The sequence below is a fragment of the Nansenia antarctica genome (assembly GCF_963989245.1).
Source record: "Nansenia antarctica genome assembly, chromosome: 3".
In the NCBI taxonomy this organism is placed as follows: domain Eukaryota; kingdom Metazoa; phylum Chordata; class Actinopteri; order Argentiniformes; family Microstomatidae; genus Nansenia; species Nansenia antarctica.
In genome coordinates this window covers 55,770,000-55,794,999 of record NC_137688.1, presented here as the reverse complement: position 1 = coordinate 55,794,999, position 25,000 = coordinate 55,770,000, and the positions used below count along the sequence as shown (strand labels likewise).

Sequence of the window (25,000 nt, the reverse complement as noted above, 5' to 3'; positions counted from 1 at the left end):
CACACACACACACACACACACACACACACACACAGCTCCCCCGCTGTGAGCTAACTAGTGGGAGACTAGACATTACAGCAGGATGGAGAATAGGTCACCGGATGGAGGGGTGTATTAAAGGTAGTGGACACAACAGAACACTACAGGTATCAACACATCCACAACTGTAAATAAATAACCACAAACATTGAGACTAAGCAAACAGTCCACAGTGGGGTCAACAGTCATGTTAATAAACACCCATTTGTCCTGCCTACTCACTTTCCAACACAAATACTACACGCACGCGCGCGCGCACACACGCACACACACACACACCACACACACACGCACACACACACACACACACACCACACACACACACACACACACACCACACACACACACACACACACACACGCACACACACACACACACACACACACACACACACACACACACACACACACACACACACACACACACACGCACACACAGTGTGGCCAGTTTCACGCATCAATATCCCTACTTGGCCCAACTCTGCGTAAATTAGTGCGCGAGAAGGAGAGGCGTGTGTTCGGTTTAAAAGGACAGGGTTGCGCGCTTTTGTCCGGGTGAGAATGTTGGAAACTTGGACGTTTCCTCGCGCTGCTCGTTAGTATTCAGAACACTCACCGGCAGATTACATCATTTACATATGAAAAGCGCGAGCAGCACTTTAGCGACACAACAGACACTTTGTCGCCTAAATAACTCAGCCACGGCACATACGAATTATATCCAAGAATTATATACGCTCTGGAAATTTAGTATGGGAGAAGATACACTGTTAACTAGTTCCGTTTAACTTTAGCGTCGTTAAACGATAATGATGAGGAACTTGGGAGATCTCCTTGATAAGTGTTTGAGCGCGGTTAGGCATCCGTTACATAGGGCCAGAGTGGCTATACCGAGAGGACGGTTTAACTCATTAACCTGTGCGCAATAACGGAGAAGTACGAGGGATAGACAGATGGGTGACGAGAAGAGGACTGATACAGGGACTGATCTGTGCGAAAGCGCTTTGATGAGATCTCCGTTAGTTGACTATAGCCTAGTCCTTACCGTGGGCGAGTCGGACCAGTGCGGGCAGCCGGAACTTGCTGACCACCGCGTCTAACGGCAGCGCCACCGGGCTCCACGCGACCTCCGCCGACGACTTCTCCATCCTCCCGGGTCATACCGGGCACGGACACGGGCTACCGGTGGCGGCGGGTGACGGCGGAGTCCGGATCGGTGCGGTTTGCACAGAGAATCTCGCCATGTTTTGAGATAGAGATAGAGTGCACCGCAAGCACGGCGTGGGCGGGGGAAACGAGAGCCCTCTCTGTCCCTGTGAGAATCCGCGCGGACACCTCCTATCTCGCACTTGCTCGTTCAACCGTTCAACCGGAGACGCTTTTTAGATGCGAGGTTGCCTCCCTCCTGCAAGCAGCGAATCAGCGGCTCAACCCCCGTAGGTCCGAAGAGTACCGGGACTGTTTTCTGATAAACCACTCTGATATAGAGTTCAAGATCGTAGTAGGCTATTTTTGGAATTCAGCCCAAATAGCGTTCTGGTTTCCCCTCATACAATCGCCTCTATCCCTCCCCACCTCTCCTCTTCTCAAATTGTGTAGGCCTAGGCTACATTGATGAGGTGGTGTTATAATGCAGTTTTCATAATTCATGTCAGATGAGCCTTGTTGAACTTGGAGGGGCAAATAAACTACCTTTCATCCTTTCATAGTAAAACCCATAGGCCTAATAGATAAACAATTCAAGTGCAGTCCCTGAACTCAGGCCTCAGGTACCCTCTGTGCCAATAACCAAATAAAATCATTCAGGAAATATGAAATCGGGCTGATTGAGGACGACACATTGTGTGTGAGTGGATGGGTAAAATGACTCAGTGGTGTGAAAGGTGAGAGGCCTATCCAGACCGTTTTATCTAGTACTGCTGGAAGAGTGAGGGGACGAGGCTTTGAATTGATTATACATGTACATTTTTGGCATTTAGCAGTCGCTTTATTCCAAAGCGACTTACAATCAATACATTTGACTGATGTATTGATGTACTGATTCTAGGCATTCATGTAGGGCCATACCTGAGGAGAATGGGTAAATAGAGCTCCATTGCTCTCTAATTGACTGGTGCACCAACCCAATCCTATCAGATCCTCAGTGCCACAAGATTAGCAGATAGGGTTTTTAAACTTTGGAATTAATAACTATTAAGGAAGAAAGAATGGGTTTGAAATATGGCATCAGGTAGGGAAGAACCTGCTGTACGCTCAATAGCCACCAGAGGACTCTAAACGATACACTGCCACATTAAGGTAAGGTGCATGGTGCGTTGCAATCACTCACCACGCACGCATGCGCGCGCACACACACACACACCTGTGTATGTGGAGAAACAGTTCCCTCTGCTGGATGGGTCTGAGAACAAATGTACATTGTTGTCCCCCTCTCTCTCTCTCTCTCTCTCTCACTCACACAACCCCCCCCCCCCCCCCACACACACACACACACAAACCACAAACAGAAAAATAAGACAGCATTGAAGACAAAAGTGTAACTTAAACAAGCTTATTTTTAATGGATCTGCAAAATTGTTTGAATTTCCAAAGAGAACTTTCAACCTCCCGCCCACAGTTACCCAGTGGCAAACGTGACACAACGTTACAGAAACGCTACAGAAACGCTTCCAACCCAAAGAAATCTGCATGCAGGAAAAAAAATAACCCCAAAAAATAAAATAAATCAAAATGTAAAATAAATCATACAGAGAAAATAAAACAACAATAAACCAGACGTTATAATGCCGTTCTCTTGGCTGGAGGAGAAAATTCAAACGTTTCTGCTTCAGTTCCGCTTCACAGGGAGGAGCCAGAACTGAATATTAAATTGTAATTTCATTGGGTGGATGTGGCTCCGCCCACCCAAAGCCCCGCCCCTGTCTTCCAGATAAGGCACAGGACAAAATAAACCCCACCTACAAAAGGAGCTGGCCACGCCTCCGTCACTTGGTTACAAATCGCAAATGACCAAATACGGTTAGACAACAGAAACCCCACTAGTGTACAAAATGTTAATCCTACATTTGTCTCTTTTTTTTTTCTTTTTTTACTTTTCCTTTGACCGATGATGAGTGTTGGGGTTGACCAGGTGAGCTTGGGCAAAGGAAAGATTAAAAATGTGAGCTTGACTTTTTTTTACTCTCTTTTGCAACCTTTAAAATAAATGACAAGAAACAGGACATGATTTCTCTTTTTATCTGAAATAAAAATGATCATCAGTAAGCAGTGGAGAGTGGAAGAATGTGAGGGGGGGAGATTAGACGAGTGAAGTGGTATATTTCCAGATGGGGTGGAGAGGAGGAGAGAAAAAGAGAGGGAGAGAAAGATAGATAGAGAGAGAGAGGTCAGTGTGCAAGAAAACTTATGAGAGCACAGGTTTGAGGGCAAGAGTGTTAGGGTTAGCGGTTAGAGAGAGTGTGTGTGTGTGTGTGTCTGCGCGTGCGTGTGTGTATGTGTGTGTCTGTATGTGTGTGCGTGTGTGTTAGTGTGCATGTGTGTCCCGGACAGCAGTGAGTTGTTCAACTGCAGCACTTGCTCTTCCACCCTGTGACTCCTCCTCCACTGCTGATGTCCACATTTTCACTGTTGGGTTCTTTTACAGGTGTCTGAAAGAGATATGTGCACATATTATACACACGTACCATTTAAAACACAGTACACACATACTATACACACACTCAGTACACACCTTTCTGAGGATGTCTTCCGCTAACGTGAGGAAAGCCTTCTCAATGCTGATATTGGCCTTTGCACTCGTCTCAAAAAACCTAATGCCATGCTCCCTTGCGATCTGAAAGGAAGAGAGGGAGGGAGACAGAGGGGAAGGGGGGTTCAGACCAAAAACAAGGTGGGCCGCAGGTCTCCTGTGTAAGGCAGGGTTCAGGTGTCTAACACACAGGAAGCAGAGTGAGTGAGTAAGCAGATCTCTATTCTGCTGTTGCACAGCAGATGGATCGACACACATTAAGATCAGTATTCTTCCCGCCTGGGCCTAGAGATCCAACAGGGAGTGCAGGCTTTAGTTCTAGCCCAGCACTGCCACACCTCATTCCACTTATCAAGGGCTTGATTGCTTAATTCATTGAGTAAGCTGAAGGGGATTGCACCATCTCACCTGCTCCCCCTTGGCTTTCGGTACAACCCTCTTGTCTTCCATGTCACACTTGTTGCCTAGAAGCATTCTCTCCACGTCCTCATTTGCATGCTGAAAAGCAGAAAACATACACACACACACAAGCGCACACACACACACACACAATTAACAATTGTCAATTGAATCAATTAATCTCACCATTGACACTTCAGTTAATCATCAATGAATTTAGGCATAAGGAGGTAAGCCACAAAATAGTATTTCTTAGTTGTAGCCCACTGTTCTAGACAGCCATCAGTGTTTATTACCAATGCCACCAGTGGATGATAGTGATAATTCAGGATGGCCGCGTATTCGAATAGACCAGACTTGGATCACTAAAATAGTGATTGAAATTGTTGCATTCGACCATTTGGCAGATGATCCAGTCTCTGTGTGTGTGTGTGTCACCTCATCGATGTTGCGGAGCCACTTGCTGATGTTTTCGAAGCTCTTGGCGTTGGTGATGTCGTAGACCAGCATGATGCCCATGGCGCCTCTGTAGTAGGAGGTGGTGATGGTGTGGAACCTCTCCTGGCCAGCTGTGTCCCTACAAACACACACACACACACACACACACACACACACACACACAGACACAACACACACACACACACACACACACACACACACACACACGTCAGAGATGATGGTGTAAATCCACCTCAAGCCAAGCCATGTGCCTGACAGATACTGATCAACTGACGCACAGAATTGACTACATAAAAACCATGACATTCTGTTAGTGTCTAGGGAGACTTAGGCATGGGAAAAACATCTACGTCATGGCTAGTGGTTTCCTTCGTACAGAGAGCAGTCACTCACCATATCTGTAGTTTGATCTTCTTTCCCTGTAATTCAACAGTTTTGATCTTGAAGTCTATTCCTATAAAACAAAAAGAGAGAAAGCACACATTAATATCACAACACCAGACCCAATGTGAAACTGTGTGCACTCACACACTTGCTGTTGCTCTGCACTCGTGGTGATGGCCATCACAGCTGATGTTAAATGTCCTGTTGATACAGAGGCAACAACACTGACACCATTGACATGGGCAGAGAGAGAGAGAGGCAGGGAGAGAGAGACTACTGTTTTTGTGGATGAGACAATAACATTATCTCTTGTCTTCCTGTTTCTGCAGAATCATGTTCAGAGCAGAGACCTTAGCTAATGCTTCACAGTAGCAACGACTTATGCTCCTACATGAGTTTAGCAACTGCTGTATGAAGCTTGCAACAGCTAATTCTATATGTTGAAGTAGCAAAAGGTTAACTAAGGCTATTCCCTGGTGTTAGCTAAGGCTATTCCCTGGTGTTAGCTAAGGCTATTCCCTGGTGTTAGCTATGGCTATACCCTGGTGTTAGCTAAGGCTATTCCCTGGTGTTAGCTATGGCTATTCCCTGGTGTTAGCTAAGGCTATTCCCTGGTGTTAACTAAGGCTATTCCCTGGTGTTAGCTATGGCTATTCCCTGGTGTTAGCTAAGGCTATTCCCTGGTGTTAGCTAAGGCTATTCCCTGGTGTTAACTAAGGCTATTCCCTGGTGTGAGCTAGTGGTGTAGCATCTGGTTCACTAATGAGCTGCGGCCAATGAGAACCTTTAACCGTCAGCAGGATTGACTATGGCAAGACAGAGGTTGTGGTCAGATGTTGCGGTCCTGGTCAGTGTGGATGTGAGCAGCTGTGCTTTAGGTGGGGCTGTTTTACAGAATAATAAAGGAACCGCCTGCCAAAGTGTGACTCACTATACTCCCTACACATACCCCAGGGAGACCAACAGAGAGGTTGGAAAGAGAGCAAAACTCAGCTCCAAACTTTTCCCATCCCTGCTTCTTTTGTGATGAACAATATCCTAACGCAAAACTCGAAACAAATATGCACGTTTCCAACATTTCCATATTTGACGTGTTAGTGAAACCTTGCCGGGACCGTAACAAACATTACACACACATTGTACTGTACGTTGCTTTGGATAAAAGCATCTGCTAAATGTAATATATGACTACTTAGGCTAGTTACGTTGGTAAAGGGGACAGGAGGGCGAGAGGGTGTTTGAGAGAGTGAGAATAAGAGATGAGAGGGGGTTTCCGGTGGGGTATTTTGAGAAGCAGCTGCGTGTCTCCAAAGGTATGAGTGCTGTGTCAGAGAGAGGGGTAACACACTCCTATTACACCTATTACTCCTACACACACTCTCTTTATTGACATACACAGTTATTTCTTTGACGTTTTGTAAAGGTAAACTCCTGTACAGGAAGCAAAACTGCAACGTCACCTTGTGTTAATTACTTTCAGAAAACGAGAAAACAGTAAACACTGCTTCTGGGATGGGACAATAGAACTGGAAGTAGCCAAACAAAGTCATCATCACTATCCCAATGGATAACTCAACAAGACCAGAGCCATGGGCTGTTTGGGCAGTGCCTATCGGCCCCAAAAAACACACACACACTTTGACCAGTATAAGGCCCCACCATGTCTACCATCAGCATCCACATGCAGATGGCTTTACTGGTCCTCCACCAGTCTGAACGCTTAGATTCACTGCGCATAGTGGACTTAGGTGACACAGCTAGTCAGGTCTCCTACAATACCGATAGAAACACACACAAAACACTGTCTCTATAGACAAATACACACTCAGCATAGCATTGTCTCTAAACACATACACTCTACCCTCAAAGTTAAGTGGGGCGCTTCGGTCTAAATACAGCAGCCTGGCCTACATGCACAGTGTACACACACACACACACACACACACACACACACACACACACACACACACACACCAACGTATGCCAGTGGAGGCAGAAATCGTAGGACGGGCTCATTGTAATGCATACATGTGACTCACATATGACTGACAGGAACTAGCCTGTGCTACTAGGTCAATTCTGTATGTCAGCAGGTCTTTATGATGGTGTAAAAGCAATAGCTTGATGATTGCCTGGCCCTTCATTATGAATAGACATTAGTAGTGAAAGCATTAAGAACAACCAAGAATCAATCCATCTCATGCATTTCTAACCTACCTGCTCAGGATGGACTGCCTCAATGGGGATTTAAAAAATTGCACATTTTCAGAAGACATGTTGTACAAGTGAACCTTGTTCATAAAAAGTGGGGTTAAAGTCCATTTAAACATGAAGATAGGGCTTATTTTCCAAAACATAGGAATACATTTGTCTCAAGTTAGTCACGCAACGCAGAAATTCGGGATGGTATTGGTTTGACAATCACTTGACTCAAGTGAGCATGACGAGCGCATGCGCACGGGGCATGGGGAACAGAGGCAATGACGCCACCATGATGAATTGTTTATGATTTTTATTGAGTAACGTAAAGACAATTTCCCCTCGCGTGTGAACAAAAATAAATATATCACTGACAGCCAGCTTACAGTATACATTTTATCCGGGGCAAATGTGAATGAACTGATCCATGTCGTATGTAGCGACCAAACTGTTAGCTAATGTCTAATTTAGATACAAGCAATGTAGACTAGTACTACTACTATGGTAGCTGGGCCCTTAAGGAATGACAGCTCTTCCACTCACACATAACCGGTTATATTTGCACGATATGGATCATAGGTAAATTACAAGCCTCAATGTCAGGATTTAGTTAACAAACTATCTGGCCAGAGCAGTAAATCATAACGTAAACGTGCCAAGTTAGCCAAGTCTTCGGGGGACGGGACAGCTATGCTAGCTAACTAACAACGGAATAAATGTCATTAGAAAACGGGGTGGTTGCAGCGTTAGTTCTGTGTCATGTCAAGTAGACTGCTAGAAAGGATGATGATAGAAGTCACGAGCTGACAAGTGTCACTTGAAAACAACGCAAACAAAGACAATCACATGAGTTCAGCAAACTTGTGAAGTGCCAGTGGGCCTCCCTTTTTTTGTTTTTGCAAGTAAGCTGGCTAACGTTAGCATGTTACCAGGTTCAGATTGCAATATGAACTTTGAATTCATATTTCAAATCGTAACAGCTGTCAAACCCAAAGGCAAAAAGGATGTATTGTTGATCAAGCCAAGCCCCGCCGCTGGGCCGCTCACCTATGGTGGAGATGAAGGTGGTGTTGAAGGCGTCGTCAGAGAAGCGGAACAGCACACACGTCTTCCCCACGCCCGAGTCCCCGATCAGGAGCAGCTTGAACAGCAAGTCGTACGTCTTCTTCGCCATTGAATAACAAGTTGTGTTCACCGGACAAAGAGGAAAAAACAATCTAGCGCAGGTCTAGAGTTATAGCCCGTTATCCGACCAGACGAATCCCGCTGAATATCTGCAATTTGGCTATGATGATAGCTATCTAGCAGGCTAGTAAGCTAAAATACCGCCCAGATAGCGTGTCAGAACCGTATCCAATGAGTAATGTTATTTCCAAAGCAGAACCGTTTCTTTTACAGCATTTGAACAGAACATAAAAATGAGATCTCCTCCCGTGTGATTCCCCTTTTCCACTCTTTCTTTCTCCCACACAGGCGGGACAAAATGGCTCCCCTCTACCCGACTTACTCTTTCTTCAAACTACCAGCGAGCTAATTTAAATTCTTGGCATACCCCGTCATTCCAACAATCTCTAGAATCGCGATCGGGAAGAATTACAATTTTTTTGGAGAGTGAAAGTGTGTTAAATTAACGACCTTATCACAGTTATTTGTTTTCTCAACGATAAGAAGTCGAAACAGACGACCGCCGTCGCCTTCGAATGGAGCCACCACGGCGACACCCTAGATTTGAAGACACGCCTCTTCCCCGCCCATTCTGTCAAAATCTCACTTGACGATTGGCTAGTGTCACTGCTTTTCAAATCGGTATCGATTTTTGATTAGTTAGATTGTCAACCGTCAAGGGGTAAAAAGGCGTTTCTTACTTTGACATGTAGAAAGGGCAAATAACTAGTAACTGCATGACCATTCAAGACATGTCGGCTCGGACTCTCCCACAATTTGACTGCTGGAAATATTACACGTAGATCCAAAATGGCGCCTAGTTTCTCTACCGGCCCAGGCCAGGAACTGTTTGGTGGTTAGCTAGTTGGCCAGAGGTTGGTTATTTGACGCGGTGACGATCCCAGCTGTGAGTCAAACAAACTGGGTGATGTCATAACTACTCATGTGCACGTCGCGGGCGTTTCCCATAGCTTACTATTCTACACTATATCCTCTTAGAATATTACCTGTACTAATCCATACATATATTCATAGTTCATATACATCATTGGTACCAACCCTCTTCTAAACAGAAGAAGGAGTGTTTTTCCACAAAAGAGAATGTGCTTTTGGAAAAGCATAATCAGGCCTGTTTCATTTGTTCCTAATGTACTCTTACATTGGCCAGAGATGGCTGACTGACCATGAAGGATGCTGGTGTGTCAGTGTTAAGAAAAGAGTGAGAGGTGACCCACTGAACATCTGGTGTGTGTGTGTGTGTGTGTGTGTGTGTGTGTGTGTGTGTGTGTGTGTGTGTTTGTGCAATTGTGTTTCTTTTAGTGGCATTTTCTCTCTCCCCACAGTCACTGGAGAGAACTAGATTGAGCACAAATGTTTCTCCCATTGAGTCACCAGATTCAGCTCCCTGTGTGTGTGTGTGTGTGTGTGTGTGTGTGTGTGTGTGTGTTAGAGAGTGTGCAGTGTACTCTGTGTTTAATTGTTTGGGATAGGTGTGTTTATGACTCATGGGAGTTGCACATCTGTATGTGAAATAGAGAGCTGTACCGATGCTTACAGCTACCATTAAAATCCAACTTCCAACACTCATGATGAATGGGTGAATGAAATGCTCAGAGCAAACAACCTGCCCAATGGCTTGAACCTATTAAATCCTCTCAAATGTGTTTAAGTAAAGAAGAAGAGGAGGATATAGCTCCAACTCTCTGTCTGTGTGTGTGTGTGTGTGTGTGTGTGTGTGTGTGTATGTGTATGTGTATGTGTGTGTGTGTCTGTGTGTCTGTGTCTCTCGGAGGCTGAAATTGTGTGCTCTGTTTATTTGGCGATCGAGAATAAGCTGCTGGTTGGGGGGGGGAGAACATCATGGACCACACCAACAAACAGCAGACGATGTTAGACATCTGCTGCTGGCCTCACAAAGAGTTAAGCCAACAGCTGGCAACTTACTCTGTTAGCTATTATTCATAGTGCTTTTTGTTTCCATAAGTCCAGCATCTGTATGACCTTTTCTATATTTTTGCTTCTTTGGGGGTTTTACTGTGAACCCGAATGAAAAGTGTGGCTCTGACTCTGACACACTCACTCCTTCTGGAATGTAGAGTATGCCCCTGTTCCCTCCAGCCAAGTACAGACATGAGACACACACACACACACACACACAAAATATGTCGTCTTTCTTTAACAAACATTTCAACAACAACACTCTTTCTCATAGCAACACTAACACAATAGTGTATATAAACTGGTAAGCACGGTGGTATAATTAACATCTAGAGCGAGGCTAGTGTTCTATTCCCATCAAGGAAAACTAAACAATTAATTTACCATACTGCACAAACTCTGTGTATACAACTCAAAATCCAACTCTTATTACACTCAAAATATTATCTTAGGAAGGGCAGATTTGATAGACAGACAGAGATAGAACCGTCAACTACCTCGCCTGGTTCAGACACCAGAATCTGCCGCCCTCTCCTGGTCTCAGTGTTAAACCGCAGTCAATATAGTGGAATTGATTCAAAGGCTACACCAGCAGGTGGCAATGTTGTTTCACATTAGATCACATCGCAAAATGTAACATTTAGGAATGGGCCTCATCAATAATAACGCTGGACATTATGTAGGCTACATCGAGTATTATTATTTGTTTTAAAAAGAAAGAAAGTATGCAGCCTATTCATTCAGAATCAGAACTCAAATCCATTGGCAAATCAATCTGTCTTAATAATTCCCCTTTTAAAGGGGTAGTTTACTCAAAATAGAAATTAACTTGCTTTCCTACGTAGCCTAAGCCGATAGCTTACATTGGCTGTGGTCGATTTACCAAGACAACTTTTGGATATTTAGTTCTCTAGGCTGATAAGTCACTTTATTGTCTGTTATGGAATGTTATGATGTCAAAACATGCGAATTCAAAAGTGGATGCCTTTATGCCTACAGCATAAACAAATTAGTGTCGGCACTAAAAACTGTCTTTACAAATATCTAAAGCTCGACATTGGATTCAGAAAGGGTTTAAGATAATAACAAAACAACATATTACTAGGGAAATATCCACTGTATTGTTGAATTAACCATAGCCTTCAAATCATGTTAATTTGTATTTGAGTTAACTCCCTTCTCCCTGGGTCATTTTTTTTAAAGGGTGCCTTTTCCGTCCCCAGTACAAATCATGTTGCATTTTGTCTAAATTTGGACAAATACTAATTCCATTCGTTTTTTCATGTATAGTCAATTGTTATTTATTATGAATACAATGATATGGGCTTCCAGTTGTTGTTTTTTTACATTTTAAAAGCTTTGGTTAAAGACGTAAATGGGATTTTGCCATGTCCCCAGTGTTGTTCATTCAACTTCAATTTAGTTATTATTATTTAATTTTCCTGAGAAATATCTATTGAATCAAATATAACAAAATAAAAATATTTTTTATTTTTATTCTGTACAAAATACAGGTGTAGCCTATGTTTGTCCCTGTGGTCACTGTCCACCCTGTTGAGCTGTGTTAATGTCCCTTTAAAAAAACAAACATATTTCTCATGAGGTGACATCACATCAGTGGAGGGAAATCAAATGTGGTAAGCTGTGTGATTTTCTACCTCTTTTACCATCAGATTTTGATGTTTTTATCAAGTGAGTTTAATGTGGTTGACCATAACATGTCCACCCTGTTAGGCCTAAATATTGAGGAGATCAATCAAATTGAATAATAAAAAAAAAGTGTTTAGTGCAAATTAGATTCCTCATCAAGTATTCATGGTCATGCTAGGCATTATGCTAACACAGGCTGGCTAAAGGCTAACTTTAACTCAAAATGTCCACCCTGTTAGTGACCACTCTGTTAGCCCTATTCAACTAACAGAGGCTATACTCAATGAGTATATACTGCATACTGCCTACTAAATTCATAATAAGTATGCGAAAACCAGCCGACCGTTTACAGTATGCATACTGACTCCCAGAATGCATTTCGCGGGAGCGGCGAATTTAAACCTCAATTTTAAACCTCCATTAGCTAAAATATGTAATTTTGGCTTTACAAGTGTTAACATGTCATTTTATGAAGTTTTAATATGTTTTCAGGCGAGAAAGTAACCACATATATTCCCAAAATGTGTCCAGTTTACCAAAATAACCCGTTTATATATCTGATCTGATGATTTTTTCTGTCTTCTGTTCCTACCTATATTACGGCTGCGTTCGTAAATTTGCCATGGAAATCTGATCAGCACTCATGGAATGCCTCTTGTCCAATCAAATTACCTGGTCCCTTTATCACGTTGAACCCAGTGTGCGCTCCGGCGCTCTCAGAGCGAATTTACGAACGCACCCTGCGTTGTTTACATACCTTCACTTACGGAGTTCGACAGAAACTGTTCCTAACATAATTACAACAAGTTGTAAAATGATTTTGGGGGCCAACATCTTTAGCTAGCTCAAGTAACTAGCTTACTATATTGTTGTCTTAGCAGTTGGTAAAAGAACAGGATTAAATAAAATATATATGAGCATGTCATGAATAAAAGACACGAATAAACTTGGATTTCATGCATTTCAAGTGGCATATTTGTAATCATGACGACGTAGCCTTGTCTAAGAATGCATTTCACCATGTTAATTCCCAGTATAGTGAAAATACCATCGCTCATCCGTGATCAGACTTAGCTGGGGTGCTGCAGCTGAAGAGTATCAAATAGAGTGCAAAAAAGCAGCATCTGCACACTCAAATCTGTGCAAAAAACGATGTTTATTGCAAGCTTTCGGTCCCCAGGCTATCGGACAATGTAAACAACAGCTGTATGACAAGTTTGTATGACGCAGTTTGACGAGGCTGAAAGCGCACAGGGTTGCCAGATGGGATTTACAATTTACAGCCTAAACTTTCTATAACCTCAAAATCAAGTAGCCCATTCGGCGGTAACCTGCCCCATCTGGCAACCCTGGACGCAAAATGCATTTTGGGGAAGCAGTACGCCAAAAGTGTCCATCGTAACAGACTTCAATTATCTCGGAAATATTGCTCGCATACTAAATTTTTCGCATACTCAAATCTCGCATACTGTAGTGTGAACGCACTGCATACTCAAAATCTACGTCATATCTAGTATGAGTAGTATGCTAGTATGCTATTCCGAACACAGCCAGAGTGTATTCTAAATAAAATACAATTTAGGTGCCTGAGCTTGACCACTATGTTTTTCAGCAAGTTAGATATGTCCTTTATATAATAGAACATTAAAATAATAGGTAAATCAACAATTTATTTTTCACAAGTTATGAAGTCCAAATGGCACCCTATAAAAAATGACCCCCCTATAAAGTATAGGCTTAGCACAATTTATTACGGAATCTCTTATAGGCTATTAAGTTAAGTATTACAGTTTTGTTGACTCAGTCTGCCTTTATTACAGTCCGATGTCGGCAAGGCAGACAGATACCAACTCCATCTCCCATGGTTCTGTGTTGCGTTCCGCAGTGATGTGGGGTGTGGTTGAATGAATGAGGTAATAAGCCTGCGCGCGTGCGTGCGTGCGTGTGTGGCTGAAGCGCTCTCAGTAGCACAGCACAGCTTGCCCGAAGCGCATCTCCGCTACAGTAAGAGCGCCTTTAATAGCCTATATGGGCTCGGTCCTGCAGGGCGTAGACAACCCTTTGATGCAGGGAATACAGAGGAGACTATAGGCTACATCAAGGAAGATTCCGGTAAAACCGTTTAATTGGGTTTTCATCGATTGGAGTGATAACGGGGCTGTCTTTTGTTGGCTTACTGAATCTCCACCGACGGACATGCACCGGGAACGCAGCAGAACCGTCACACTGGCGCGTGAGAGCTCGTGATTATTTATCTCTTTATCTTTCTTTTCAGGCTAACTAATGACAATTAGACACAGAATATATTGTAATCGTATATAGGCTAGTGTGAACGTTACTGTCATAACGCCGCTGCTACTCAACATTATTAGGCTACCTGACAGATGTCTTCTAATGATGTGTCTAGTGATGTGTAGTTAAAATAGGAGCAGCGAAAGCCAATGATTAGGCTATTCATGCTTATTGATGATTCTCTGCCCGAGTTAATAGTGTTGATTTAGAATTATTATTGTTTACATAGAGAGAGGTATAGACTTAAATATGTCGAAATGTAAGAGCAGTGAGTCGGTAAAGGTGGTGGTTCGCTGCCGCCCTTTTAACCGAAAAGAAGAGGTGGGGGCTTCGGGAGGAGGCATAGTGGAGATGGATGTGCGTCTAGGCCAGGTGGTCCTACGGAACCCGCGCGCGCCACCTGGTGAGCCACGAAAGACCTTCACGTTTGACGCGGTTTACGATGGGACCTCCAAGCAGCGCGACCTGTATGACGAGACTGTTCGGCCGCTGATTGACTCGGTACTCGAGGGCTTTAACGGAACGATATTTGCCTATGGACAGACCGGCACGGGAAAGACGTTCACCATGCAGGGGGCGTGGTTAGACCCGGAGAAGCGGGGTGTGATTCCCAACGCTTTTGACCACGTATTCACACACATCTCCCGCTCCCAATCAGATAGACAGTACCTGGTGCGGGCCTCGTACCTGGAGATATACCGTGAAGAGGTCCGGGATCTACTGGATCCCAGCCACGCTAACGCTCGTCCCCTGGAGCTCAGGGAGAGCCCGGAGAGCGGGGTGTATGTGCGTGATCTGACGTCATGCGTGTGTAAGAGTGTGAAGGAGATAGAGGAGGTGATGAACGTCGGAAACCAGGCGCGAGCGGTCGGGGCAACAGACATGAACGAACACTCGTCCCGCTCACATGCTCTGTTCCTGATAACGGTAGAGTGCAGCCAGCCGGGCCCAGACGGCCGCAAACACATCCGGGTCGGAAGACTCAACCTGGTGGACCTGGCAGGCAGCGAGCGGCAGGCGAAAACAGGCGTTCGCGGAGAACGCTTGAAAGAAGCAGCAAAGATCAACCTATCTCTCTCTGCGCTCGGCAACGTGATCTCGGCTCTGGCGGACGGACGGAGCAGCCATGTGCCATACCGGGACTCCAAACTGACCCGTCTGCTGCAAGACTCGTTGGGCGGCAACGCCAGAACCGTCATGGTGGCCACTCTAGGCCCCGCCCCGCAGCACTACGAGGAGACCCTTACAACTCTACGCTATGCTAACCGAGCTAAAAACATCCAGAATCAGCCGAGGGTCAACGAGGACCCAAAAGACGCACTGCTCAGGGAGTTCCAGACCGAGATCGCACGCCTAAGGGCCCAACTCAACCACAGGAAGGGGCGGGGCAAACAGAGGAAAGACGAAGGAGAGGAGAGAGACTGGGATGGAGAGGAGGATGAGGAGGGAGAGGAGGAGGTGGAGAAGGAGGGGAGGGAGTATATGAAGCAGCAGGAGCAGCGTCTGGAGCTGGAGAAGGAAGCCATCAGAGAGGACCACTCCTTATTGGCCGAGGAGAAGCAGAAGCTTCTGGGAGAGAAGGAGAGGATGATGGGAGATCTGAGGAAGGAGCAAGAGGCCACTGAGCAGCTCACTGCCAAGTACAAGGTAAGGAGGTGGGCTTGGAACAGGGGGAGGATGTAGTAATAGGATGTAAAGGGTTGGTGGCCTAGTGTGTTGGACTGGTGATCAGAAGGTCAGGAGTTCAAATCTCACCAGGGAACACCACCACTAGTGTGCCCTTGAGTAAGACACTTAGCCCTAAGTTACTCCAGGGAGACTGTCCCTGTGATCTCTAATTGTAAATTGCTTTGGATAAAGGTGTCTGCTAAATGGTTAAAATTGTAAGGATGTAGGGAGCTTCATGAGGCAAATCAAACTTTTAATTTGTGGTCAGGTGATCCAGTCTCTCTCTCTCTCTCTCTCTCTCTCTCTCTGCCTCTCTCTCGCACGCACGCACGCACGCACGCACGCACGCACGCACGCACGCACGCACGCACGCACACACACACACACACACACACACACACACACACACACACACACACACACACACACACACACACACACACACACACACACACACACACACACACACACACAGATTGTCAGTGTGTGTGGGGGGGGGTTTAGTCTATATCAGGGGTCTTCAACCTTTTTCAACCCAAGGACCCCTTGGATGAGAGACAAATAGAACAGGGACCCCCACATGTAATATATATTTTTATATGTCTCACATTTTAAAGCCTATAATAACTTTTATATTTACTTCATTCACCTTTTATTTCACCGTATTAACCTATTTATAAACTGGGTTATTAGCCTATGTGTTTATGATTGATAAAACGTTCATGCATAATTATGATTGGTTATTATTATTATTATTATTATTATTATTACTATTGTTGTTGTTGTTGTTGATGAGCAGTGGCGGACTCAGGCTGTTTGAAGGGCAGGGGCGAAAAGAAAAAAAGGGCAGCTGCTGGACAACATGGGACCCCATCAGTGCACATGGTCAAGTTTAGACCATTGGAAGGGCAGCCAATAGGGCACATCCTCTAATTTTGCCACTCAAAAGGGCACTTTAGTGCGACTTTTTTCCACTGTGGGGGCTCATGGTCAGGTTTAGACCATTGGAGGGGCACCAATAGAGCACGTTCTCTCATTTTCGCCACTCAAAAGGGCACTTAAGAGAGATGTTTTTCAACCGTGGGGGCACCAGGAGGGGCGGTCGCCCCCCCTGCCCCCCCCTGAGTCCGCCAGTGTTGATGAGGCTTATATTTTCTATTATTATTATTTTTCAACAATGACACTTTTAGCTTCAGGAAGCCAGGTATGCCTACCTCAGTGAGATGACTGGCCCTGGTGGGTGGTACACACCCTGTCTATTCTGGGGGAGATGGAGGTTGTCAGGCAGAGCATCATGTAATCCTCAGGCTGCAGTCTGGAACTGTATTTGCTCTTCAGGTAGGTGAGGGAGGAGAATCCTCTTTCACAAAGATAAGTTGTTGCAAAACGCAAGAGGCTCACCATGGCCTTTGCTGTCAGTTGGGGGAAGTATTTCTGGCAATGGATCCAGAACTGGGTGAGAGGCTGTGACTCGTACACATTCTTGTGGACACTCGAGTGTACTGTCTGTGGTTAGGTCTATCAGCTGATCTTCCTCAGCGGCTGTCAGGTTTAGGCGTCGGATGCATTGTCTTTGAATGGAAACCGTATCCATGTCTTGTGCTTAGACGTTGGCGCATGCACATCAGAAAAGTACTTCTCAAATTGACTTTCGAGTGCCTCCAAGTGATCAACAATTGCGCATTTCACGTCAGGCGAGGGCACCGCGGAAATGCATTGAAATGCGCAGCCAGCTCCGCGCGGTTTTGGCCAACCAGAATCTTGTGGATAGCTGTGCGTAATTCAAAGACGCGCGCCAATACTGATCCACGGGATCTGACCTCGGAATGGTAAAGGAGCGGCGCATAGAGAAGCAAAGAGGCGGGTTTGTTATTATCAAACTAGTAACTAAATTAGTAATGTAACCAGGGAGTAGCTAAAGGACTGTAGAATTTAGGAAGGGCTGGTTATCTAACTAACTCGGAGCTAAATCGGCAGTGTAGGAGGATACAGGCAGGGGGCGCCAGCAACCCTTTAGACTAGCAGTACTAGCATTAGCATTAGCATTAGAATTAGCATTAGCTAACAGACAACTAAACACACAGTAATGTAGCAAAGATGAACAAACACATTTATTTAGACAAATGATATATACATCCCCGTATATACTCCCTCCCAGCCGGCCACACACACACTCAATCACTCACTCACACGCAGTCTTAGAGTCCCGGACTGAAAGGAGCGCGTTGAGGCCTGGTTGGAGCTCGCATGTGCTTCGAGGAAGGCAGCAGACAAAGGGGGGGGGTGACGTAGCAACTCGAAGGGAAAGGGGCTTCTTCGTAGTCCACGACGAGGTGTGAATGGCTCAGGTCCGGTGGTCCACGGTCGGTCGCAATCCACCTCGTGAATGCGACGGCTTTGTCCAGCTTGGGTCTCGCTTGGTCCAACGTTAGCAGCCGGCGGCTGGCAAGGCTGGCTAACGGGGACACAGCTAAACTGGGCTAGCGCTGCCAACTCAACGAACTCCGAACTCCCGCGGTGCTGCGGGTAGCCCGTGATTCCCTACTAACAGTCAATGCCAAAGGCAGGTCTCCTCCGACACTCAGAGTCTCCCGTTCTCCTTGTGGACTGTTGAGAGATGTTGAATTGCTGCTGTAAGGTTTGCCCTCTGTCACAGTGGTAAACTCAATAATCACTCTTCAGGTCTTCAGCTTCAGCACGGTGTGCGTTTTACTGACTCCGCCATCTTAGATCGACTTCTCGTTTCTCCTTCTCATGTCACTCTCGTTACTCTCATCACTCTGACGCACAGACCACTTCCGTCGCTATATATACACCAACCGAACATACATCCGGTCACGTACGCCAATCATACATCCGGTCACGTACGCCACTCAAAACCACGCCCACTAAACTGGCGCTTACACAATACTAAACAAGTCTAAGACAGAACTTATACAATTACAATAACAATACATACACCTTCATGAAAACGTACATGAACAGTATGGAAAATAATAAAGGAAATAAACAGGGGCAAAATAGGGCTGATTCGGGGAAACTAACTGGCTCTAAATTGTGGGCCTTCATAACAGCCGCCCCATGAAACCCTCGGTTTCATTTAACTATGGAAGGCACACTGGCTAGGCTGCTCTAGCAGCGTGAGGTATGAGGTGATAGTGTCCTTGGTAATTTGAGGGAGTTTCTCCGCGGCAGAACGGACATGCCGGTGTCGTCCATGAACCTCTGCGGGGTCTTGATGACCCGCGAGGACCGGGCGCTGACCACCGGCATGATGGAGTGCTTTATGTGTCTGGCGAACTTTGATTTGCCCGGCTGGGCGTCGAGGGAGTCCGACGTCATGTCTTCGTCGTCCACGGTGTCCTCTTTCACGTCCTGCAAGAACAGTTGTTGAGTCAGGTCCATTTCCACCTGCTTCGACAACGTTTTAGACCGGGATCTGGGTCTTTTCGACCCGAGGAATTTAAGGCTTGAGGTGGGGACCTGTTTTATGGTTTCGCTAACATCGTCTTCGACGCCGTCCGGACTTGCCCCGCCTTCGGGCGATATAGCCTGACGTCTTAACCTTTTCTCTCCCGGTTTCTGCTTCGGTTTGCACCACTTTCCTTGTGAGTTCCTTCGCCTTTTCTTGCCGTGTTTGAACGGGCTTTTACGGATGCGTGGTTTCGTGTCTTCGGCTACGGGGTCGTCCAACAACACCACAACTCCGCTGCGCTCCGTTGGCTCCGCCTCTAGCTCCGGCTCTGGCTCCTCCTCCTTCACCTTCAGTTGGGTGTAGGCCATGGCCACAGGTGCAGGCAGAGCTAGCTCCAACTCAGCGGTCAGCGGAGTATCGTCCGGCTCTGGCACCGCCGGCGTCTTCCTCCTTTGAGCTGACCTCTTCCTCACCGACAAGCTAGTAGATCTTTTCCTGCTGGGTTTCGAGACAGGGCTGGTAGATCTTCTCTTCACGCACTGGACTTCGATACGCACTGTCTTTGCTTTAAGGAGGTCTATGGCGTAGACGTCCTCCTTTGACCGTACGTAGAGCTTCTCATTCTTGTAGGGGGCAACGTCTAGCGTCCCCTGCTTCTGGACGTTGTCTAGTAGCGCCGCATTTATGGAGTCCACACTGGTGGGAAGGCAGTTGATGGTCTGCACTTCTTCGGTTCGGACATGGAGGGATGACGTAGCTCTCCCATCTCTCCACTCGGTAGCGCCTTGGAGGGCCCACCCAAGCGCAGTCTTAACAGCCATCGGGCAGCCTCGTGGTCCTCTCAGCGGAGGACGGAGCGACACGATCAGTGCAGCGTTGTCCGAGCCGATGAGAAGGGTTGGCTCCGCTCCTTCTATCGGATGTAGGTCTACTCGCCGTAGGTGGGAATATCTTGCGCGTAATCTCTCCAGGGGGTAGTCGTAGCGGGAGAGCGCTAGCTGGTCTGCGGTGAAGACATTCTGAAGCCGATATCTGGCCGACGGCCGCCCCGCCGGGGAGATAGAGAAGTTGATTCTCGCCCCGGTGACCTCTTTAAGGTCGCGACGTATCGTGCGCAGAGTCAGCTTCTCCTCAGTCCCTTGGAGCCCCAACTGGCGCACTGCCCCCTGGAGAAGGATGGTCCGTTCCGACCCGTCGTCTAGAACGGCGTACGTGTCGTACACAGCGTAGTTGTGGTGAAGTCGGACCTTCACCACCTTCAGCAGGACCTTGGAGCCGCTGCTCTGGGTTGGGTCTAGGTAGTAGACAGGGGTTTCCTCTTCCGGTGCGCGACCGGACCTAGGGCTTCTGGTGCCCTCCGTGGACCTGGCGAGGGAGACCTCGTGTAGGATGTTGAGGTGGACCTCCTCACAGCGGTTGCACTTTCTCCTCAAGGTGCAGTTCTTAGCCAGATGGTCGCGCCCACAGTTCCAGCACCTCTTGTTCTCCTCGAGCCACCTCTGCTTGGCCTCGGTACTCAGGTTGTTGAAGTCACTGCACTCATTGAACCAGTGCTCGCTGGTGCAGTACGGACATGGCGGTGGACCTCTCCGTCCCTTTTGAGGGGGTTGAGGGGAATCCTTTCCCTCAGGTCGGGCTTTCCTCTCTCTCCGAGGCTCCTCCTCCGTGTGCAGCACTCCTACTGGGCGTCCTCTGTTCGAGCTCGGCCTGTCCCAGCGGTCTCCCTTCTCCCTCTCCTTCTTCGGCTCAGCGTAACCCATGGCGTCTACGTTGGTGTCATGCACTTCCTCCAGTAGGAACTCCGCGAAGGCAGCCATGCTCAGACCCAACTTCCCGGGGTTACGAACGCGCTGCTGTCGCCGGAACCTCTCCTGCCGGAAGCGTGGGATCTTGCGGAGCAGCCGCTCTACGTTGGAGGTGCTGTTGATCTCGCTGGCGCCTGCTGGGCCCTGCGTCTTCAGCATTCCAACCAAGGTGTGCACGCGGAGCGCGAAGTCATCCAGCGCCCGTTCATCCTTGATGGGGGCCTGCTGTTCGAGGGCTTGCAGTTCAGCAAGGGCGTGGTTCCAGGGACGACCGTAGCGGGCATCCAAGTCGGCGAGCGCTCTGGTGTAAGGTGTCGGTGCGGAGGCATGGGCCAGAACCATGTTGTGGGCTCTGGGGTTCCTCACATGCTGAAGGAGAATCGCATATTTGTAGGACTCTGAGCAGGAGTCGTCCAAGAGCGTGTCTAGGCAGATGCGTAGTTCCACATACTGGCTCCTGTCCTCGTCCTTGAAGAAGGGGAACTTGGGTCCCTCCACCTGGGGAAACATCCTGTAGTGGATGATCGGGGCTGGAGTGACGGTCTGGGTGTCCGGCCTGCATGCATTTTGGTTCCCTGGAGGACCTAGGGGTGTGCTACGCTCTTGGTGAATGGCTCCCCTCCCGGGCAGCGACGCTGGCTCCCTCTGGGCCGCGTAGCGGTCGGGTCCCTGGTCCTCTTCCTTCCAGGTGGTCAGCTGGGCCTGTAGTTGGACAGTCATGGCGGGGGTCATGGAGCCATCGGCGGGGGGTTCAGGAGATGGCACTCGAGAGGGCCGTGCGGATGATGCTCTGGAGCTACGGGCCGACGGAGCTCTGCTGATGCACACGTCACGCATGGTCTGCATCATTTCCTCCATCTTCTCCGCGTGCAGTTGCTCTCTCGCCATCTGCCTCTCCGCCGCGCGTTCCGCCACCTCCATCTGGAGGCGCTCGCGCTCGAACTGGATGCGTTCCCTCTCTAACGCCTCCTGGCGCTGTCTCTCCGCCGCACGTTCCCTCTCTAACGCCTCCTGGCGCTGTCTCTCCGCCGCACGTTCCGCTCCGTTCATCTGGAGGCGTTCACGTTCTAGCGCCTCCTGGCGCTGCCTCTCCGCCGCGCGTTCCGCCCCCTCCATCTGGAGGCGTTCACGTTCTAGCGCCTCCTGGCGCTGCCTCTCCGCCGCGCGTTCCGCCCCCTCCATCTGGAGGCGTTCACGCTCGAACTGGAGGCGTTCCCGCTCTAACGCCATCTCGGCCTGTTGGAGCATACATTCTGACAGCGCGGCACTACTCCCTCCGGAGTGCATGCTATCCGCCCCAGAGGCAGAACTGCCCACGGAAACCCTGGACCGGGAGGAAGCCACTGAACGGCAGGAGCTAGGTCTCGAGCGCGCCGTACTGGGAGGCAGATCGTTAAGGCTGAGGCCCTCCCTCTTCCGCCCGCAGGCGCTGTCGGACCGGGCCTCTCCTTCCTGCTCTTCCGTTTCTACGGCAAAACCCTGCTGTTCTGCCATCTCATCCTCAGGCTGGTGCTCTTTGATGGCTGTCTCGGTGCTAGCCACCCGCGCGCCGGCGGACACCTCGGCCTCTCCGACCACTGTATCCCGTGGAGTGCGCTCCTCACTACCACTCAGTGAGCTTTCGAGCTCAAGCTCATACTCCTGTAACCTCGGAGGCAACCGCGGGACTCTCTGTGGTCGTGGCTCTGGCTCAGGGGGCGGAGAAGGGGGGGTAACTGTCTTGTCTGGTTGGCTGCGCTCAGCCATGCTATCACTACACAACCTATCCGGCTCGAAGGACCAATTGTAACCAGGGAGTAGCTAAAGGACTGTAGAATTTAGGAAGGGCTGGTTATCTAACTAACTCGGAGCTAAATCGGCAGTGTAGGAGGATACAGGCAGGGGGCGCCAGCAACCCTTTAGACTAGCAGTACTAGCATTAGCATTAGCATTAGAATTAGCATTAGCTAACAGACAACTAAACACACAGTAATGTAGCAAAGATGAACAAACACATTTATTTAGACAAATGATATATACATCCCCGTATATACTCCCTCCCAGCCGGCCACACACACACTCAATCACTCACTCACACGCAGTCTTAGAGTCCCGGACTGAAAGGAGCGCGTTGAGGCCTGGTTGGAGCTCGCATGTGCTTCGAGGAAGGCAGCAGACAAAGGGGGGGGGTGACGTAGCAACTCGAAGGGAAAGGGGCTTCTTCGTAGTCCACGACGAGGTGTGAATGGCTCAGGTCCGGTGGTCCACGGTCGGTCGCAATCCACCTTGTGAATGCGACGGCTTTGTCCAGCTTGGGTCTCGCTTGGTCCAACGTTAGCAGCCGGCGGCTGGCAAGGCTGGCTAACGGGGACACAGCTAAACTGGGCTAGCGCTGCCAACTCAACGAACTCCGAACTCCCGCGGTGCTGCGGGTAGCCCGTGATTCCCTACTAACAGTCAATGCCAAAGGCAGGTCTCCTCCGACACTCAGAGTCTCCCGTTCTCCTTGTGGACTGTTGAGAGATGTTGAATTGCTGCTGTAAGGTTTGCCCTCTGTCACAGTGGTAAACTCAATAATCACTCTTCAGGTCTTCAGCTTCAGCACGGTGTGCGTTTTACTGACTCCGCCATCTTAGATCGACTTCTCGTTTCTCCTTCTCATGTCACTCTCGTTACTCTCATCACTCTGACGCACAGACCACTTCCGTCGCTATATATACACCAACCGAACATACATCCGGTCACGTACGCCAATCATACATCCGGTCACGTACGCCACTCAAAACCACGCCCACTAAACTGGCGCTTACACAATACTAAACAAGTCTAAGACAGAACTTATACAATTACAATAACAATACATACACCTTCATGAAAACGTACATGAACAGTATGGAAAATAATAAAGGAAATAAACAGGGGCAAAATAGGGCTGATTCGGGGAAACTAACTGGCTCTAAATTGTGGGCCTTCATAACAAGTAACGTTATGCTAATTATTAATTAACGTTAATTTCGCAATGAAGACCGAACTGCAGCGTTTTAGCCAACACCTAGCTTGCTAGACAGGTGTATTATTTTTTTCCAGCTGACTTTATGTTAGACTCTGCATCATGGGCATAATTTATTTTGTAAATTGTTTTTGTCAAAAGTAGTTTATTATTGCCTATTAATGCTTGTACTTTACTCAATATCATTTTTGTTATATTTTTTAATTCTCACTGATTATTCTGGTGAAAATTGTGAATTATTATGACAAAAATTGGCGGACCCCCTGCAGTACCTCTGCGGACTCCCTAGGGGTCGCGGACCCCCGGTTGAAGACCACTGGTCTATATAATCTAGTGAGTTAGATTAAGGACAGTCTATGAGGTTAGATGTGTGTAAATCTACTGATCGGGAGATTAGGGGCATTACAGAAAAACAAACCACTTTATACCTAATTAGAGCAGGATGTGTGTGTATGAAAGAGCACTGGTACAGTGTGTGTGTGTGTGTGTGTGTGTGTGTGTGTGTAATACTCTATTCAATGCATTTGTATGTTTGTGTGACACAGACCAAGACCCAGCTGTCACTGGGGTGAATGTTCAGCCTGTAACTGATGCTGCTTACTGTGCCCTATTTACACACACACACACACACACACACACACACACACACACACACACACACGCACACACACACACACACACACACACACACACACACACACACACACACACACACACACACACACACACACACACACACACATTTTAACCATTTATTTATGTCCACATAGAAAAAAGACATACAGGGACACAAATACTAACGTTGCAGTTACTACACAATCACAATTCATGGACCAGCGGCATAACTTTTTT

General features: G+C 47.5%; 3 protein-coding genes across 3 annotated transcripts in view; 1 reads left to right on the top strand and 2 right to left on the bottom strand.

Moving 5' to 3' along the window:
* The window catches only part of gareml (GRB2 associated, regulator of MAPK1-like), an 8,064-nt gene extending 6,704 nt beyond the window's left edge, over nucleotides 1-1,360 (bottom strand). The window contains 1 exon segment of the mRNA XM_080525657.1: nucleotides 1,084-1,360. Within this exon segment, the coding sequence (XP_080381783.1) occupies nucleotides 1,084-1,186 (103 nt within the window). The 5' untranslated portion in view covers nucleotides 1,187-1,360.
* Nucleotides 1,361-3,040: 1,680 nt separating this feature from the next.
* rab10 (RAB10, member RAS oncogene family) lies at nucleotides 3,041-8,927 on the bottom strand. The gene is made up of 6 exons (XM_080525160.1): nucleotides 8,275-8,927; nucleotides 5,038-5,098; nucleotides 4,624-4,762; nucleotides 4,195-4,284; nucleotides 3,769-3,870; nucleotides 3,041-3,685 (listed from the first exon to the last, which is right to left on the bottom strand). Exons 1-6 carry the CDS (start codon nucleotides 8,399-8,401, stop codon nucleotides 3,599-3,601), a joined length of 606 nt encoding a protein of 201 aa, XP_080381286.1. The 5' UTR covers nucleotides 8,402-8,927; the 3' UTR covers nucleotides 3,041-3,598.
* Nucleotides 8,928-14,520: 5,593 nt separating this feature from the next.
* Nucleotides 14,521-25,000, top strand: part of kif3ca (kinesin family member 3Ca) — a gene marked incomplete at both ends in the record, with an annotated part of 18,120 nt that continues 7,640 nt past the window's right edge. Inside the window, one exon of the mRNA XM_080526688.1 lies at nucleotides 14,521-15,918. Within this exon, the coding sequence (XP_080382814.1) occupies nucleotides 14,521-15,918 (1,398 nt within the window). The remainder of the gene's footprint in view (nucleotides 15,919-25,000) is intronic.

Excerpts from the sequence above, each read along its gene's own strand:
- rab10 (XM_080525160.1), bottom strand. The coding sequence starts at position 8,401 with ATGGCGAAGAAGACGTACGACTTGCTGTTCAAGCTGCTCCTGATCGGG. Across the intron at positions 4,285-4,623 it reads GGCTCCGCAACATCGATGAG|CATGCAAATGAGGACGTGGA; the intron begins GTGACACACACA and ends TCTGCTTTTCAG. Across the intron at positions 3,871-4,194 it reads CGAAAGCCAAGGGGGAGCAG|ATCGCAAGGGAGCATGGCAT; the intron begins GTGAGATGGTGC and ends TCTTCCTTTCAG.